The 19707-nt window shown below is 39.1% G+C and overlaps 1 protein-coding gene across 2 annotated transcripts in view; it reads left to right on the top strand.

The window, feature by feature from the left end:
* RNF144A (ring finger protein 144A) overlaps nt 1–19707 on the top strand; it is a 57261-nt gene that overhangs the window by 19910 nt on the left and 17644 nt on the right. For both annotated transcript variants that reach the window (XM_058021491.1, XM_058021492.1), the window contains exon 3: nt 12221–12366. In XM_058021491.1, coding sequence (XP_057877474.1) covers nt 12232–12366 — 135 coding nt within the window. In that variant the 5' untranslated portion in view covers nt 12221–12231. The remainder of the gene's footprint in view (nt 1–12220; nt 12367–19707) is intronic.

Below are 19707 nucleotides of genomic sequence, written 5' to 3'. Positions count from 1 at the left end.
GTGTTCAGCTTTTGCTTAATATGTTTTAAATCTAATATTTGGATGACTCCTGGTCTACATATCCTTCTCATTTTCACTGTCTCCCATGAGCCTTCTTTAGTGGGCTTTGGGGTTTTTTGTTCTTTTCAAGTACAGATAGATTTTGAATGTGGTGGTAGTTACTGACCTAGTTGTTTTGTCATTCATATTCCCAAACTCCCCATTAACTCAACTGCATGACTTCAGCTATTAGACTTCATGGGTTTAGCGTTTATGTTGCACTGCCTTGGCTTACAGCTGATCCCCTATGTCTGATGTTGAGTCCTCCCTATTCTCCATGTAGAATATAGTTTGGTGTGGGTGAAAAAATGCCTGAATTTATTCTGTTGTGTTATAGGCTCTTCCTACACTGCTCTGCTCTGGCCTTTCCCAGTGCAGTGAGTTCTGAAGGCCCCCAAGCACCTTGGTTCAAGTGGAGATGCTCTTGCTCCCATCTGTGCTCACCAGCATAAAGGAGATGCACTGCTTTATGTCTCCTCTTCTTGAAAGAATGGCTTGTTCCAAGTCTTGGAGAAGCTGCAGCCAGCTCCTGTGCTCTTCTCTCGTTTGTTTTTTTAAAGAAGCACTGCTTTGCCCTTGCATCTAATTGGTTTCCTGCTGGAAAGAAACTCAAGGGCTGCCTTTGCCAATTAACTAGGACAAAATACTCTGTTGTAGACAATGTAGGATTTACCCAAGGATTTCAGAAAAGAAATGTGGGATACCTTCGATGATTTAATAGTTGTTCTGTTCAAAGAACAGTTGTTCTTTGGTGGTGGACTCTTGTCATTAAACATGCAACATGTTCCAGGTTTAGTTCCTTCCTGAAAGCTTTTTTTTTTTTAATGCATAGTTTTAATATTAACAAACTATTTAATCCCAATAACATGACAAATTTTAAAGTCCTAGTCAAGCATTTACTGTCATTGGTCAAAAAAAACCAAACCCCTACAAAACCTAGAGAATGACTTAAGACCTGGTACACAGGTCAGTCATGTGGTAGGCTATATTTAGGAACATTAATAGCCATATTTAAAATGAAATTTCTATTATTGGCCTCCTAGATTACTAGGTGCAATAACTTAAGCCAAGAAAGAGCAGTCAGATTGAGTTTGTTACTAGGAATATCTAAAAACCAACCACAAAACCTAATTTTAAACGGTGGATTGTAATCCATGCTATTTGGTTTAGAACCCCTTCAGCAATTCTAAATGTCTATTTTAAACCAGTATGTCAGACCTCTGGCTGTTTTTTCTCAATGTCCCAAACATAAGACACTTTGACCATTAAAGTAAATAGGGAAAAGTAACAACTAAAGAACTTAAAAAATATATATTTTTTTAGTACTGTGGATTCCCTTTAAATAGAGAGGTATGTTTGAAGAGGTGGGTGGTGGTGTGTGTGCCATGTTACTTGGTTGGGACCATAATGAACAACCTCATCTGTGATCTTCCCAGGAGCTGGAAAGAGGGCAGGCTTCTGTGGTTTGTGTCTTGTTTGGTTTGGGAAAGCATGAGTTGAACTTGGAAAGTTTCCTACTATCTGAAATGTGCACTTGACCTCTGGGAAGTGTAGAGTATCTTTGCCTACCACTTTAAAATTCAGTCTTTTAATCAAAACTTTTTAAGAAAAAAAGCTTTTTTTTTTTCTTTATTCCTTATTTCAGTGTGAACTTGATTGGTCTACTTTTTTGGACTGCATGCAAACGGATGGAAGCTACAGGCTCAGAACTGCTCAGACAAATACTGTATCAGAATACTTCCTGATGCCCAAACAGCTCTGCAGCAAATGGTTGCTCACTAAATTCAGCTACTTATGTTTTCTGAGGCAGAGAATATTTAGTACCAAGGCTATTGCTATTAGTTGAATTGTCTTCCAGCTTGTTTGTATTGATGTAAACTTCTGTAACCTCTGGCCCACTGCAGTGTGCACCAGGCAAACATAAGAGAATCTTTTCCCCACAGAGGAATTTGCAGTTGATTTCTGTTAATAAACTGTTTGGGACTGTTCTGCCTCCATATGAATATATGTCAAGGTGCTGAAAAGGCTTTTGCAGGCATAACCAATGTCCAAGGTAAAAGGCTTGACATTATTTTACATAAGGAGAAGCATGTTTTCAAAGAGCTCTTAGCCTTTTCCTATATTTTGTTTTTGTGGGATAAGCTTTAGTTACCTTTTTTGGTAATGTGCATAGACTGATCATTTTTACCTGTGGAAGCAGCTCATTTTATGAAGTGGCTTAGGGAAAATAATGTGCATGTAAATGCTTTAAATATAAGTATCACTGCTTTATTCTATTTACTTCTTTAGGAAATAAGATTACTTAATTCTGATAATTTCACTTCTTCTAAAAACCATTAGGCCTCACTGAAAAAGCTCTTTGTTTGACTTTTTGTTTTTAAAGCTTTTTTTTTTATAAACCCCTAGAATAATATCCACAAGCTTAAGCTGTCCTAAAAATGCTTTTGTCCTTGCCAGAATAAGTCTATGCAAATTTCAGTTGCTTTATGCAGCAAACCAGATCTCTCTGCTGGGAAACTGAAGATTAAGTAGGTGTTTTCCATCTGTGTGCCCAGTGTGCTTTCTGCTAGTAAGCAGGTCAGCACTGTGACCCACAAGATGTGCAGTGGGGACTGTGTTTCAGCATCCTTCCCACCCATATGCATGAGCACATAAAAGTTGGAGATTGAGCAGGATGCGGGTGGTTTGTACAGGTACAAAACTCAAAAGTGCTCCAGTGGATGTTCAGCATGGGGTGTATCCTGAACACCAGGACTGGCTATCAGTTGCAACATCTGTGTTAATTTGGGTAAGGGGTAATATGGTCTAGGAGTGCTAGGAGATGATGCAAAACAGTAGCAGGCAATTCCTCTCTTGAGTAGGCTGTCACATTCACTGCATGCCAAATCTACAGCAAAGTACTCTGGTGTACTAGGTATTAATGCCTGCACCGTTGGTACCTGAGGTGTTCCCTCTTTAACAGGATGAATTATGGGAGTATGTTGAAGATGTAAGGGATTGACTTAAGTACCTTCAGCTTTCACTTCATAGCAATACAGTGCTATATAGTGCTAGGCTACACTAATACACAGATGCCATGCTAAGGTAGCATCCTTTTTTATTTATATTTTTATTGCAATTCAAATTGATTTTGCTAACTCGATGTTAGAAAAGCTTTATTTAAATGATTTTTTGATAGCCTATTCTATTGGTATATTCCTAGAATAACTTTTGACATCTCTTCTGTTTGTGTAACTCAAAAGCCAAGTCTCTTCCATAATAGTAAAGGTTTAAAATCCCAAAGATGGAAATAAGAGTGAGTCAGGCTGGAGGGGACCGCGATAGATCATCCAGTCCAACCTCCCTGCTCAAGCAGGGTCATCCTGCACGGCACAGGTTTGTGTTCAGTTAGTTATTGAATTTCTCCAGGTTTCTCTGGGAAACCTGTTCCTGTGCAGTTACCTCCACAGCAAAGAATGGGAGGAAGCAGGTTGGTGGCTGGTCTGTCAGGCATAAGCTGAGCTGCATAAGCAAGCTGGTTTTCTCAGGGGGTATGGAAAGAACTTCTCCAAGCACTTGGGAGCTACAGGGAAGTTAACCATGCTTTACCCCACTCTGAATGTTGCTTTCAGCCAGCAGCATATCTGCTTTGCATTTCAGCTCTAGCATAGGAAGGGATGGTGCTTGGATATGTGCTGTCTTACAGCTAGTGCAGGAGCTGTTGTTCAAACCTGAGCTCCACTGTTAGTATGCAAGTGACACCTTGAGAGGGTTTGTGGTGGGTTTTTCAATCCCATGTACTCATCTGAGACTTGTGAAGTACAATGGAGATACAGCATGCCTTAAGCATGCATTTTGTCATAGTTGCAAGTAAAAAAACAGTTTTGATTTCCTTTTGAGAGGTGGTCCAAATGTCTCAGGCAGAACTAGGGCTCTATTCCCCTTGCTCATATTTTCAGTTTCACAATAACTTTGCATAGCTTTAAATGTGGTTTCTAACTTGAAGCCTCTGAGGCTTTTCTCTTTCCCCCCTGGAAGAAAGCTCTTACAGAGCTCAAACTTGGTGTTATTTGGACTTTGTGTAAACATGGCTCTTACTTTTCTGGGAGAGTCAGCTGTGGAGAAGGAAAAAGCTTGTGGTATGTCAGAGCTTCAAACTGCTCCGTACTGATTTATTGCTTGTGTGGAGACAGCCCAGAGTGCATTAATTCATCAATTCTTGTAAGCAGAGAGGAGGGAAAGAATAGGAGGAAACAAGAAAGGGAGTGGAGGGGAAAAGAGTTGGGGAGGAGAAAATAAAAACATGGGGAAATATAAGGGGTGGGAGGAAAGACATAGCAAAGCAAATGACTTTGAGTGGGTGGTCTAGGAATTTCTGGAAGATAATAAAGTGCTTCCCTAGAAAGCAGTGGAATTGTCTGTGCCCTTCTTATTACTGTGGCCTTTACAAGCTAGGATGCTATTTGGTCTCAAGTCACTTCTGATGGCCAGATTACACTGAGGGGTTTTTGCAGCTGTGCTTAGTTTACAACTGACTTTAAGATCAGTCTGCTTTAGGTTGACTCCATCTTGGCTCACTTTAAGACCTGTTCTCTGTGCAACTAATGTTCCCTTCTCTAAAATACTCAGAGCTTAAACATTTTGTCTGTTAGTGGATTAACCTGTGGCCTCCCTCACCTTTGTATATATTTTGTATATTATATTTTACACACCTATAGCTATACAGTAATTTATGTGTGGTGCCTTGGTATTGGCCCCAGTATTCAAAGCCAGTGGTTCACTGCAGTAAAGTTTATGGAAGTCTCTAAGGATCTAATGGGTTGATGACTCTTAAAGCAAGCAAATGAGACAGGCAGGCTTGTTCTCTCCAGACCAAAATGTGTTGCACTTGTGCCAGTTTTAGATCCAGTTGCAAAACCAGTTCTACAGTGTCTAGGTTTTTCTCCCCATATTATGTAGGATGGAGTTTTCCCGTCCAGCAGAGATGAGGAGTCTTTTAAAATGCATATCATATTGACCTCACTGTTTCAAATTATCTTAAGCCTTGTGCCTCTGGCTACTGAGAGGGCTCTGAGGTGTGCAGAGGATCTAGGACTCCAGTACTGGGAAATGGCATAGTGCAAGGGCTTCCCAGCTTTTGCCGGACGTCTTCTGCTGCTCCAGTGCTTTTAAAATCTCTTAGATAGCAAACATTGATTAGGCACATGAATTCTGAGCAATGTTCTTTAGTAGTTACACACCTGTCCTTTTGTTCATGTAATCTTTTGGGAATATTCAATGTTTGGGTTACATTGCAGAGGGATTCCATTTCAATTGTTATTTTATTCTGTATAGAAGTACGCTACTTCTGAGATGAGCTGGGAAGTTGATCTATTTCAGCTATTTTCTTGAGATTTCTCCTGTCTTTCCTATGTTTTCAACTGTTTTATTTGTTACACCATTTTTCTTTTTATTATATTTATTTTTTCTTACCTTTGACTCCTCCAGTTCTTCCCCTTCTGTTTCCCTTTCCTATCGACAGTTTCTTTCAGATGAAATGAACTGATTTTCTTTTTTTCTTTGGAATGTTTTCACCCTTGCCTACAGGATCTGAATAAGAGCCTCACCCAGTTTATTTCAGGTTGCTGCTGGTTGGCAGTGCTACAAGAAGCCACAGTGGCACCAGTGCTGGTGACAAACATAGGAAAATGCAAGGTCAGGAAAGTCTTTGGCTCTGTCACATTCACTGACTGTATTTTTTGGAATATGTGCACAGATCTAGCTCTCTGGGGCACTTCTGCATGGACAGCTTATGGCATGTCTATTTGTAGTATTCTTTTGAAGGAGTTTTAACAATCTCTTATTTTTCTGTATTTGTTGCAATAAAATCTTTTCCTCTCTACCCACCCATGTATTTGATAGGCAGTATTCTCATATCCATAGATCTGGAAACTGTCCATTGCTTTTTCTAATCCTTAAAATCTGTCGTGGTCTGTGCAGTAATCAAACCCCATTGTCTAATGTTTTGGCAGGGATGGTTGCTGTATATAATATTCTAATTTCTCAAGAAAACAAACAAGAAAAAATTTACCCAGGTATTTAGCAAAGAAATCGGTGTGAATTTTTTTTTCTTCTTTTAACATGCCCTAACAGTGATTTGTCCCTGAAGCAATCCACTAGATTTATTCTGTTTTGCACTCAATGTTACTGTTCAGATACCTTTTATCAGTGAAAAGACACATTCTTTCTTTTTTTATTGGCATTGCAATGTTTCAATGTAATCTTTATATATTTGTATATTTATACACCTATATCTGTACACGTATATACATATATGTGTGTGTGATACATATATAAATATTTAAAATACAGGATTTTATCAGTCAGGGAGGTAAAGCAAAGAAACATAGTGGCTACTCATGAGTGGACTAAAGTCCCTGGAATAATTGTTTCAACTCAAAGTAAGATTTTCTTTCCCCTGTTCTTTATTGTCCAGGAGACTGCAGTTGCTGACAGCGTTCTAAAGCTTTTTATACCCGGTCTTTTATCTCTTCTGGGCGTGGGCCTTGGAATAGCTTGAAGATAACCTGGAGATGTTGAAGTTGGTGGTTAGTCTGTGTAGGGACTTAAAGGCTAGCTCTGAAGAGCTCACAATAGACAAAGCTGACATGACTTTCTGCACTACTCTAAGTTGAAGTTTCATACATATAGAAAAAAGTTATGCCTATAAACATCAGCCTGTTATACTGCTGGAATAAAGAATGTGGCTTTAGTGGGGTTGTCTGGAATTCAAAGGATGATATCTATCTGCTGGACTTGTGCAGCTGATTGTGGATCAGATTTATGAATGAGTTTGGAGACTTAGGTAGGCATTTGAAAGGTTGACAGGACTTAAGAATATAAGCAAGGCAGGCATCAAAACTCTGAAGTTAGTAATCCCTAAACATCCATGTAAATCAGTCTTGTGTTAGTGTGACTGACACCTATCAGGGAGAGCGATTCTGCTTTACCAGGCAGTTCAGTGAAGCTGAAGACTTGGAGACACACCTACTGCAGTGATAGATGCCAGTAACTAACTGTGACTGATAAGTGAGAGATATGGAGTCTGCCTGCCAGATTGTTATTGTAAAATCTACCTGGTGGGTGGATGTAATAATTAATTTGCTATATAAAGTGACTTTAAAATGACCTTATCTGTGATATAGTTGCATAATAAAAACTGGTGCCATGGACACAAAACATTTGCAAAGTGGTCAATTATGTCATGTAGGCTTCTTTCATATGATCCTTCTGCAGATCTTTGGAAAAGCCTAGGAGCAAAGAAAAATGGCATTGAGTTCTAGCTCTGGCAGAGGGGTAGCAAATAATGCAAGCCCCAGGACTGTTGCTGAATGCCCTCAGCAACCAGCCTGGATCATGGTGGGTAGTCCCTGCTGCCCTGATGGTATGGCCCATGGCTGTGGGATTGTGTGAGATGAGCCGCAGCTGTGGCTGCAGAGGAAGGCTCAAAGTCAAAAATACTGACTTTAAATAAGTGGTAGGCAGTGTCAGTTCCAGAGTGCACTATAGTAGCCTTTCTACAGATGACTGCTCAAGACATTTGTAGGCTTCTTCCACATAAATAAAAATATGTAGGTTTTTGTACAGATTTATATTTTTTATAAATATTAGTGGTATAAATGCATAATATAGAAACATACTTTATATATTAAAAAAACCATACAATTGTACTAACAGATGTGTTTGACTTTATATAGCAGGAAATGCAGTCAGTATTATATCCTTCTTTAATCTATAAATACTTGTACACAATACTGAAACTGTACTATAGCAGATGTCTGATTTCATCTAGTAGCCTGTATTGGAGTTATTTTGATAAAGAAGGACAAGAAGATTGAGACCAAATTTTAAATCCCATTTTAGTCCCTTCCTTTGATTACTATTTTCATGCTTTTCATCATGTCAATAAATTCAGATTAAGTTAACTCCTTAAGCCAGATGACTTAAGTGTACTTGATTAACTATCTGTCTGGTAGGAGTGGGAACTGAGGCCCTTAATTTAGAAATTAAACTCATCCTTGACCTAAAGCTGAAATTGAGATTCTGCTGAAATCTCTATTTTGAGTCTTGCTTGGTGGAAAAGACCCACCAGCAAGTGTGCTGCATATGACTTCTATTTATCCCTATTTTCTAGTCACTCTTCTCACATAGGCAGTCATGCATCCTAAGTGTTAATGATGCAATTGCAGTTTAAATGTACAATGCTGCAAAATACTTGACTAGTGTAAAATAAAAAATCATATCGTTTTATGATTTCTTGAATGAATTTTATGAAGAAAGTTACATTATTTTCTGCTTCCATAGAGGTTTTCAGTTTTTCTGCTTCACTGTTTTCTGCGACTCTTTGAGGCCTAAAAAGAATTGTTCTATTCAGATGTTATCAGCCACTTGTTCTCACTAGAAAATGTAGTCTGTGTAGGTGGACCAAAAGCCGAGGGATTACTGTTTAGAAATAGTTCATGTTCACTTAATTCTTTAATTCTTCAGAAATAATGAAAGTTTCCTTTTCCATGCACATCTCCAGGAATGCCTAAGAGTCACATTCATATATATTTTGTTATTACAGTAAGAAGACTTCAGTCCCTTCTCACTCTTTACAGAGAGGTTCCCTTTCAGTGTAGACATGCATGATTGAAGAATTAAACAGTCATTAGTCAGATTGTTAATTATTTATGACAAGACTGCTCTGAACAAACTCTTACTAAAGCTATTTCCTATGCTTCTGACTTCCAGTTTGCTTTGGGATGCTTTCCCAGAAAATCATGTGCTATCTTACCATATATCTTACAAATTCAGTATTACTGTTTTGCTGACCACAGTCAGCAAAAATACATAAATGGGATTGACCTTGACTGCAGTAGAATTGGAAGTTTGAACTGATGACCAACTTCTCTTCTGATTTTCTGTGCCTCTAAGTCTATTTTGGTGTATCTGCTGTCAATATTTATGTTTGCACTGAGTTTGGCAAGAAACACAATCTCCAGTGAACTACATTTTTAGTGTGCTGGGGTTTGTTGAGCTGTACCTTCACTAGCATTATTTCTTGGGACCTCCTACTAAATAGCCAAACCATGGGGGCAGAATTTTCTACTGGCTGTTTGAGTAACTAGTGCTATCATTCAACACAATGACACACCAAGATGTTTTTCAATATCTTGTTCCTCTAGAAATCCAGTTACCTTGTCTTTCTTGCAATTACTTAGCATTCTCCCTGAGATATTGCACATCACTAGAAAGCATGAGAATGCAATCTGAAGCCATAAGAGGCCACAGTTGTGGAACAGTAGGAGTTTTAATCTGATTTTGAAAGAAGGTGTTTTTCTACTTGTCTCTTACGAGTTTGTGGCTTGATTTTATGCTTTTTTTTAAAGCTTTTTTAAATGTGTGATGTAGACGGAGAAGCTTATTATTTGGTTGCAGCAGTGTGCTGGATGATCATGAAACAAGACCTAATCCATGCATTGAAAAGCTTCATTCTGTGGTCCTTTACAGGGGTACCCAGGAGAGATGATCCAGTGGGGTGTGGAGGATTTTGTACAAGCCTTTTTGAGCTGGGTAGCAAATTTCTTGGTCCTTGCTTTAATGGCATCAGTGACATTGTGTCCTCTCCTTGCCCCATTGTGAATGTAAAATTTCTTTATTAAAAGAAGGTGTTTGGCAAGGAGGGGAGAGCGGGAATGGCTACCATTTGAGGCTGAATTCAGATTTTGCTCAGTTATCACCATGGCTGAATTCAGCATGGAATACATGCCAGCTGTATGGGCAGCTGGTTTCTGCTGGTCTATTAAAAGCCAATTTGAAAGGCATTTTAATTTGATTGATTCTTGCTTTGCAAAAGACAAAGAGGAGAAATATTTGCCAGTGAGGTGTTGTTGCAGTATAGTTGTTCTGCAAAAGTGGAATTACCACAGTGATACCAGTAAACCTCTACTGAATTATCCTAGAAAATGAGGCTAAGCCTTGGTGCTGGAAGCTTGATATTTTCCCTTTGTTGTCACTTATTGACCCACACTGAATATATAGATTTTTTTTTCTGAATTGAACCATGCCATACATTCAGTGAGCTTTAGTCTGAATTGTGTCAGATTCTACATCTTAACTTAAAATTTGCTGTGATTTTGGTCTGCCTGCTGTATGCAAGTGCATCCTTAAGGTAATCTGTCCTTTGTTGTTCATTTCCTGGTTTCATCTACTTGGAACCATAAGCATCAGATATGCAATAGACTAGGCAGGACAAGCAAATAACTAATAGCAGCCAGTTCAGATGTGTTTGGTCACTACTTCTCAAATACTTCATGAATCTGTGTATGTCAGATAAACCAAAGTTTGGAAGAAGGAAATTGGTTTTGTTAGTAATTTGTGAGTGAAATGAAAAAGTAGTGGTGAAGTATAGAAGCAGTCTAGTAGCCTTAGAAATCATGGGGTTTCATTCATATCACCATGTCTGACTTTCAAGTTGAGGTCTCAGAAAAGACTGCACAGCACAGTTGTATTTTGTGAGGTGGAGCCATTATTCTTGTGCTGGTCTGTGGGGCTGTTCCATGTTTTTGCTTTGAAGCAGTGTTGAGTTGGTGTGTGGACTTTCAGAGGAAGTGCTCGAGAGCAGCCCTGGAAATGGGGTTGCTTAACCTTTATTCTCTCACCCCTCTTCTCCCTGTTGACTGCACTAGGAAAAAATCTTTTGGTGGTACTTACGTACATCATAAAAAGCATCTTCTACTGAATTGGACTGAATGGAAGGGCTGACAAAAGTCTTCACTTGCTTTCAGAAATGTTAGGGACTTTGGTGGAGTCATGCCCACAATTAATTGAATATCAAAGACTTGGACTTCAAGAAAATGTTTGTGAAGTCTGCACGTGATTTCTTGGGGGAAAAAAAGAACATTTTTCTTGAACATTTGCCTAAATCTAGTCTAGTAAGCATTAGTTTGTTACAGTTCTGGAGGTTTGCAAAGTTCACATATATGAGTTAAAAATTTAGCAGTTCCTGCAAGGAGTAGTGGAGGCAGAGGGGAAAAAAGGAGGAAAGAAAAGAAAACAAACCCTGAAAAAACTGTGATCGTGATTTGAGTAACATAACTGCTGGTGTAACGATGGTAAGGAACTACCTAATTTTGGGTAGGAAGAAGGCATGATAATGTGAACCTTTCAACAGCTTGGGATGTGAATTTTCTATGCTCAGGAGGTCAATGTCACAGTGATAAAACATTGCTAGTAAATATGTTGTTAAAATTTGATGTACTCCATAAGTTAGTTACCCTAGATGTTTTGGGGGAGTGTGTGGGTTTTTGTTTTGTTTTTTCTTCATGTAAAATTCATAAATTAACTTTTCTCTTTGGGAATACATTTCTTACGTGTGAGATTTTCTTTCTGCTTAGTCAGTTGACAGCACACCATCTGGGCCCTGAAGCCTAGGATAAAGATGCTCTGCATGATCTTATCCTATCACTGTCTTGAGGGTGATATATAGATTATTTTAGCCTCTTCTTATGGCTTACTTTGTACTCTTATTTGCCCCAGATGGTTGTTGCTACAACAAAGTTGTGCTCTCAGCATATTGAAAGGGTTGGAGGAAATTGCAGGCTAAAAGTTGCAGTGTACTCAAAATATTTATTGTTCTTGCTAAAATTAACAGCAAACTGATTGATCTGTCATGCTCCTGGGAACAAAAATATCTGGCTCTGTGAGTTGAAATATCATCGTGCTGGAAAAGGGCATAATAAATGCCTGGCTTATGAAAGACCTTTTGAGTCTTGCCTGGGTAGCTGAGGTTAAGGAACGTCACGAGAAAATTTTAACGTTTGTCAGAGAAAGCTTGTAGCTAGTGATGAAAATCACAGGAATTGGAAATGGGATTTTTGTTTGTAATGTGTGACAAAAGCCTGTGGCCTAAGGGTATTCCTGTTTGCTTCATCTGTTTAGTGTATTGTGTGTGGGGTTATTTTTCCTTCTGCTTTCTATATGCCAATTCTATCAGGCAGGGGATATACAAGGGAATGCAAATGCTGGCACTGTCAAGTTAACTATGTTGGTTAGTTTGGTTGTTAGAAAAAACCAAACTCAACAGGCAATGTCTGACAATGTGATTTTTGATGGCAGAGATGTACTGACTATCAATATAAGGAAATAATGGAGTATCTTTACTTTTTGTGCTGTTCTTCAGACTGCTCTGCAATGACTACAGCAAGATACAGGCCTACCTGGGACTTGGTACTTGACCCATTAGTGTCCTGTAAGCTCTGCCTTGGTGAATACCCCGTGGAGCAGATGACAACAATAGCACAATGCCAATGCATCTTCTGTACCCTGGTAAGTTTGTGTTCTTTATTAGACATAAAAACATGACATAAGTTTAACTGCAGAAATAGGGTGTTTCTGCTGGGAGGGACTCACCCTGAAGTATTGATCGTGTGGTGGAAATAAATACTGTTGCTGTGTACTTGACGCAAAAGCTAGGAAGTAAACCTTTGTTTGCCTGCAATAAAAAATAAATAAATTATTCAGCATTTTAGTATACTGTGTAGTTATCTGCTTAACAAGGTTATTCACACTTTCCCTTTTATCTATCAATGGCTTGGATCTGGGGGTGGTTTTGGTGCTCCTTATGTACCTTATAAAAGCATCTTCTAGTTAGTTGGACTGAATGGGAGGGCTGACGAAATCTTCACTTTTTTTTCAGAAATATTAGAGACCTTGGTGGAGTCATGCCTACATTTAATTGAATATCAAAGACTACTGGTGGTAGTTTTGTGATTGATTGGGTTTTTGTTGGGTGCTGAGGTCTTTGTTTTAATTTCTTTTTTTTTTAACTTTGGAGGAGAATAATCTTTCAGTTAAAAGGGATCACTTCAACCATGATATGTGGTCCAACTGCCTGGGCACTTTCATGGCTCATCAAAAGCTAAAGCATGGTGTTAAAAGGCATTGTCCAAATACCTCATAAACGCTGGGAAGCCTGTTCCAGTGTTTGGTCACCCTCTCTGTAAAGAAGTGCTTCCTTATGTCCAGTCTGAACCTTGCCTGGTGCAGCTTTGAACCTCTCCCATGTGTCTTGTCAATGGGTACTAGGGAGAAGAGCTCAGCACCTCCCTTTCTACTTTCCTTCCTCAAGAAGTTTTAGGGAGCAATGAGGTCACCCCTCAGTCTCATTCTTTCCAAACTAGATGAACCTCAGGTTCTCAGCTGCTCCTCACAGGACGCTCCTTCCAGCCCTCTCACCAGCTTTGTTGTCCTCTGGAGATACATCCAAGGATCTTCACATCCTTAAGTGGTGGGCCCAGAACTCCACCCAGTGCTGAAGGTGGGGCTGAACTCTGAACACAGTGGGACAGTCACCTCTTTTGAGCAGCTGGCAATGCTGGGTTTGGTGATCCCAGGATGGGCTTTGCCCTCCTGCCTGCTGACTCACATGGAGCTGCTGTCACCCAGCACCCCAGATGTCCTTCTGCAGGGCTGCTCTCCAGCCATCCCCCTCCTGATTCATACTTGTGCCTGGTGTTACTCCATACCAGGTGCAGAAACTGACAATTCAACTTGTTAAATTTCATGCCATTAATAATTGCCCTGCTCCTATTTATCTAGATCCTTCTGCAAGGCATCTTGCCCCTCAACAATATCAGCAGCAGTTTCCAGTTTTGTATCATCATCAAATGTGCTAATGGTACATTTGATTCTTGGATCCAAAACACTGAACACAACTGACACTAGAGCTGAGCTCTGAGGAACTGTGCTGGTGCCAAGCAAATGTAGTTCCATTCACTACAACCTTTGTAGCCCAGTTTTACACTCAGCTCATCTCACAGCTGGACAGCTTGTGCAGAAGGGTGCTGAGAGGGACAGTATTTACTACTTTGAAAAGCTTTACTAAAATCCAGAGAGAGTGCATCCACTGCCTAATTCTTAATTCCAGAGAGGTGACCTTGTCATAGAAGGTTATCAAATTAGTTACACAGTCTTTCTCTTTTTGATCCTATGTTGACGGTGCCTGATGATTGCATTGTTCTTTAAATGCCTTTCAATGGTACCAGCATAGCCATGCACACACTTTTAGCTAGAGAAGTATTTAAAGTATTTAATGTATTACAGATTCTAATCTCACTGCCTCATAATTACAGTCACAAAACAGGCTTCCATTACCATATTGTACAAATGCCTACCCAGAATAACAAGAATCTTGTCAGTTACATACAGAACACTGGGGAACATGTGTAGTATTTGACAAAGAACATCATCATCACAGTTAATGAATATTGCTGGTTTAGGATCAGAGGAAACTACCTAGTCAGTTTCCATCCCTAATACTGAATTTAAATTAAAATTTTAGTTCATTAAATATTGCAATGGGTGGTGCAATTTTACACCAAAAACCTTGTAATGATGGTTCAGTAGAGGAAAAATTTGAGTATTATCAGTAAGAATAGAATTTGTGGCATACATGATGCTCAGACTTTAATTTCCCAAGGGTTTATGGTATGGTATTATAGACTCAGACATGGGATTGGGTGACTTTTTAAAAATTAATTTAAAAAGTCCTTCCCAGAGAAGTTTTTTTTGGTGTATGTTTTTAATACTTAAGATCAAAGATTTTAGTTTTTCATTTTTTCTTCATGGAAATGCTACTTTTTTTTTAATAGTAGATTTCATTTTTCCTGATGGTTATTGAAGATATAGGAGGCAGCCAATGGAACAGGTAGATCTACTGTGAAAGAAATGTTGCTCAAGCATGCAAAAGCATATAAAATAAAAGGCTTCATGAAAACTCTTATCTTCAAATGCTTACAGATGAGTGTTGTGTTTCTCCCTGGTGCTTGAATGCAGATAATATTTAAATGTCAGTTTTCAGTAACATTTCCATGGCAGCAGAATGCTTGGGCTACCAAATACATTTTTTCATCTTCACCTTGCTCCTTTCAATGTTTACTGTCATCCCCAATCTTCTGATTTTTTGGTTAGAGTGTGGTTGCTGACTCTTACAGCTGTTTTGCAGATATAACCAGTTACAGACATCAGATGTGTAACCTTTACCGATAACCTGTTCTAGGCAGCTGATATCGTAATCTGACTGATGACATGGAGTTTGCATTTTGAACTCTGTTCAGGTGGAATCATAAACCAGTTTTTACTAGTATTTGATTGACTTGAATAGTTTGTTCAGCTTTGTCCTGTTTAAAGAAATTTTTGTAGTTTGTCTGCCTCTTGTTTGCCACTAATAAGCTTATATAGTGACCTTTCAGTGCCCTGAAAAAATTTTTGTCCTAAAACTTTCTCATGAATTAATAGATAGTATTACCCTTGCTTTCCTTGATAATGGTGAGGGAAGTATTAAGAATCAATCCCAATAAATGCAAGAGGCAACAGCTATAAACCTGTTACAGCCCAGGCCTTCACCTGAAACCCAAGGCCTTCATCTCTACCTTTGGGCCAGCCTGAAGGTTGATAAATTGCTAAAGAAAATAGTCCTATGAGTCTAGCAAGGTTGTTCGGCCTATTGACAGTAGTTAAGGAGGAGTGTGACAGATATATGCAGAATCCTCCACAGGTGTTCCTTCAGCAATGATTCCCAGAAACATCAGGGACACGGTGTATGAACTGTGCTTTGTAAATGGCCAAACAATCAAAAAGAGCCTTTTGACTCAAGATTTTGCATGGAGTCTACGTACAGTAGATCCAGTTCATATCTGCTTTGTTATTGTTTGACCAATATGTAGTTTTCTTCAGGCTTCTTTTTTTTGTACATTAACGGTGGTCTTTCCAGGAATATGAGCAAAAAAGAAAAAGGAATGTCTGTAGAAGTGTGAGAACTACTTTTACTACAGCTTTTACCACTAGGTCTAGCCTTTCTGTCTAAATCACAGCCAGCCAACAACATGAGTATGTATTACAAAGAGATCTTTCAAGTGCAGTACTACTGCTATGTTGGCAACATTTGGATCAATGTACAGGTCTCTAAATCCTATATTTCTGTCTGCAAGTCTTGACTCTTTATAATCACAGAAGTGCTGTAGTAAAGATACCATGAAGGATTGTCTCTTCCTGACACTTGTACAGTAGCACAGCATTTCCATTCAGAAAGATAGAATGGGGACACTGTTTCCATTTGTTTTCTGGCAGAGCTGTGCATGGATTAAATAGAGCAGACTGCCACTCCTCTGCTGATAAGGCCCAGGCATTACAATTTCCCATAGTATTATTTTGCCAGTTAGTACAATATTCCATTATTGTTTTTATCATTGCGATCACTAATGCCTAGACAATGCTGTGAGCTCTCAAGTTTTGTATATCTCATCCATTAGGAATGTTATGAAAATGTATTTTCTCTGGTACATCAAGCAAATCCATTGTTGGATTGCTTGAGGTGCCAGAGAAACATAAGTCTAAAAAAGAGAAAAACAAGCTAACCTGCTGTTAGCTTTTTCTTTGTTTTTCTGAGTACTATCACGGGGCAAACAAGTAGAGAATGTTAACAATAGGACCAATCTTAAATGTGCTTGTGTAAGTTTGGATCAAAACACTAAATACCTTTTTATTAAAATTTTTCCCCACTAAAATAGCACACAGTACATAGCTAATAATCTTACATAGATAGTCACTTAGCAGTTGCTTGCCTCAGAAGTAATTAGTTTTACATGTTTTCTTCAGAAAGATTTACACTTAGAGAAGAAAAAAGAGAGTAAAGCAGAGAACACCACTTTTTTTTTTTTTTTTTGTATTATTTGCTGTACTAAATTTTTTTCACTTACTACTTAGCCTTTGCTTTTTCAAGGGAATTTCAGGAGATAAACAGGGAGCAATTTTATCCAATTCCTGTGTGAAACTCAGATTATTTTGTAATCTGTGATGAAATTAACATGCATCTTAATGAGCAGGATATTTCTTTGATATTTTACCAATTGTATCTGTGCTGAAGTTGCAACAGGTTTTTTTGAAGTTGATATTCTTGCATGGAAGTCAAGCAGTTAGTTGCTTGAATGTTTTCTGGTTCAGGATTTGCATGTACATCTGTGTACATAAATATGTATAGTTTATACATATATATAAAACACACACATAGATGTGTCAATATGTTCCAAGTGCAGTGATGCCACTATGGCTCAGTGATAATGCCACTATCACTGCACTCAAGTGCAGTGATGCCACTATTACTCAAGACAGGCTAAGCTCCTTTTGACCTCACATGAGATTATTAAGTTCCCTTCAGGATGATATGCACCACTGATCATTCTGGTACCAGTGGATTCATTGCTTACTTTACTCAAATTTAAAACCAAAGTCTGTCCAAGCAAGCAAATGTCTAGAAGACATATGAAGCATGACAGAAAACTTGTCTTTGATGAAAAATTTTGATTACTCCTCTGTAGTCTACCTTGTTTCCAATAGAAGGAGAAACTGTGGTCAGGTACATGAAGGAGGGAGCCACCAACAGTTAGAAAATAACAAAACTAAGCTTAAGACCTGCTTTCTGCTTCATGTTTGTACTTTCTCTTTGGTCAGATAGCACATATGGATCAACTTTGGTGTTTGAAACTAACACTGCTTTGCAGATACTCATACTCTGATTCTTACCCTAAGCTCTACCTTAAGCACTTGAGCCAGCTGGTTAATCTTACCTGGACCTTTAGGTGTCCCTCTAAGTTTGTTGTATTCTATCCCAAGTAGCATAGTGACAGACTTCTGTTATCACTAGTCCTTTTTAAACAGGATTACTGAATTTGCCTAATTGTGACTGCTTTTATGGATCTTCTTAATTTTAATCATTCTGCTATTTGAGCTTCCTCTCAGGGTGATGATCAGCAAGGCAATTATCCTATCTATAACTGGTATCAGGCACCCCCTTTTTTTTTTTCTAATTGTCATGCTTGACCAGAAGCGCATGGAGCTTCTCTGAGTAGAAGGACAGAAAAAAGTGATTTTACTCAGTGTTATCCCTCACTCCAAATGAGGCAGAGGCAGCATCAGCCTCTCCTTCCCCCAAGGCAAGGCAGACACCAAGAGCAATGTGGATCAAACAGGTGGGCTTGGCTGCCTTCCTGTTCCTGTGTAGCTTGTTTCTGCTTGCCAAAAGAAGCCTACCTTAGCAGGGCAGCGCTGTGCTGACACCAGGCTGTTCCTCACCTCTAACCAAAGGAAATGCCTCACTTGCTTAGAGACAGGAGGGAGGGGAAAAACTAATGGCTTGTGAGGTTTTATGGAGTTCAAGGTCCTTCTTAGCAGCTATAATGTTTGTTTCCCACCACCAAAGCTTAGAGCTTGCTGCTTGTGCTCATATACCCCAACCTTAGCAGAGAACTGATACTAATCCTGACACGTGATGTGTCATAGAGGCTTCATGAGAGGTCACTGTGTGTTTGCATAGTAGTTGACATGGCTGGCTGCATTCTCACTTGTCTTGTAGGTGGTGGGATGGCAGAACTCCCTGCTTTAATAAATAGGTACCACAGAACCCTGGGTGAAAACTAAAATTGATCCAGAGCCTTCAGCTCTCCTCTCCTGTGTGATGTCACTAAATTAGATTATCTCTCTTCATCAGGCTGTTGGGAAAACTAGCTCATTTTGGTTTGCATAGGGTTTTGCATGTGAAAAGGGAAGGGCCTTTGTTTGCTGCAGGTGTATTTTCCTCCCACTCAGAATTGCTATTTTGGTTCTGAAATAGAATAAACTTTTCTCAAGCATATAAGACTGAATTTTTTGTGGTGCTTTTTTCCTTCAGAATATTTGGTTTTCATCCCACATATGTTGGCATTTGAATATAAATTAATTTTTGTAAAGTTTGCTGTGTGTTTTTAGCAATTGCAGCCCTAAATAGGTGAGAACAAAAAGTTTGGGCAAGGTAATGGGGGGATAAAAATTCATAATGAAAAAAGTTTACATGTACATCCACTTGAAATACCTATTTAAAGATGAAGAGGTATCACAAGGTATTATCCTTGTGTCATTTGGCCATTTTTTGCTGTCTGCTGCTGTGATTGATTCCTCTGAAGAAAAATTGTTCAACTTTATAAATTTTACAGTACACAGCCATAAAAGTGTATATAAAAAAGCATAAACAAGCCCACCACTTCAAAGGCTGGGCAGCTGTTAGTCTTTGTTGCTTTCTCTTTCAAGATACTCAGCTGGAGAAAGGCAGTGGTTTTTGCAGTGCTTTTAGTTTTGTTTGCTTGGTTTTGCTTGTGATTTCTGCAGCCCTTGATTGCTGTGTCTCAGAGGCTGTTTGCCATGTCCTGACATTTCTCAAGCTGAAGTAGTCATCAAGGCTCTTCTTTCTGCTTTCTTGATAATACATTTCTTCTTGCCTTACTTCATCATTTGTTGACTGATGGCCTAATGGTGCTGTTCCCTGTACTCAAGCTGGTGGAGTCTCCTGTGGAGGATTTGGAGGCTGGTCCCAAAGGGGTGATATAAACCTCTTGTCTGTGAGTTGTTGTTTGGATTCGTTAAGAAGCAGGTACCAGGGACTGCTGTGATGTTTGGGTGTACTGTCAGAAGGCATTTGGACAGAGGTAGAACCAATGCAGCAAAGTCTACTCTGCTGTCCACAGGAGGAATCTAACTACAGCAGAATTTGCAATGGGTGAGTTCCTGCTCCTGCCAGGATGTGGCCAGTCCCCATACTAAGATTACACCAGCTGCTGAGAGCACAAGGGTTCTTGGACA

The sequence above is a fragment of the Melospiza georgiana genome, chromosome 3 (genome assembly GCF_028018845.1).
Source record: "Melospiza georgiana isolate bMelGeo1 chromosome 3, bMelGeo1.pri, whole genome shotgun sequence".
Lineage (NCBI taxonomy): Eukaryota > Metazoa > Chordata > Aves > Passeriformes > Passerellidae > Melospiza > Melospiza georgiana.
The sequence above is the reverse complement of the archived record's forward strand: the minus strand, read 5'-3'. Positions and strand labels throughout refer to the sequence as shown.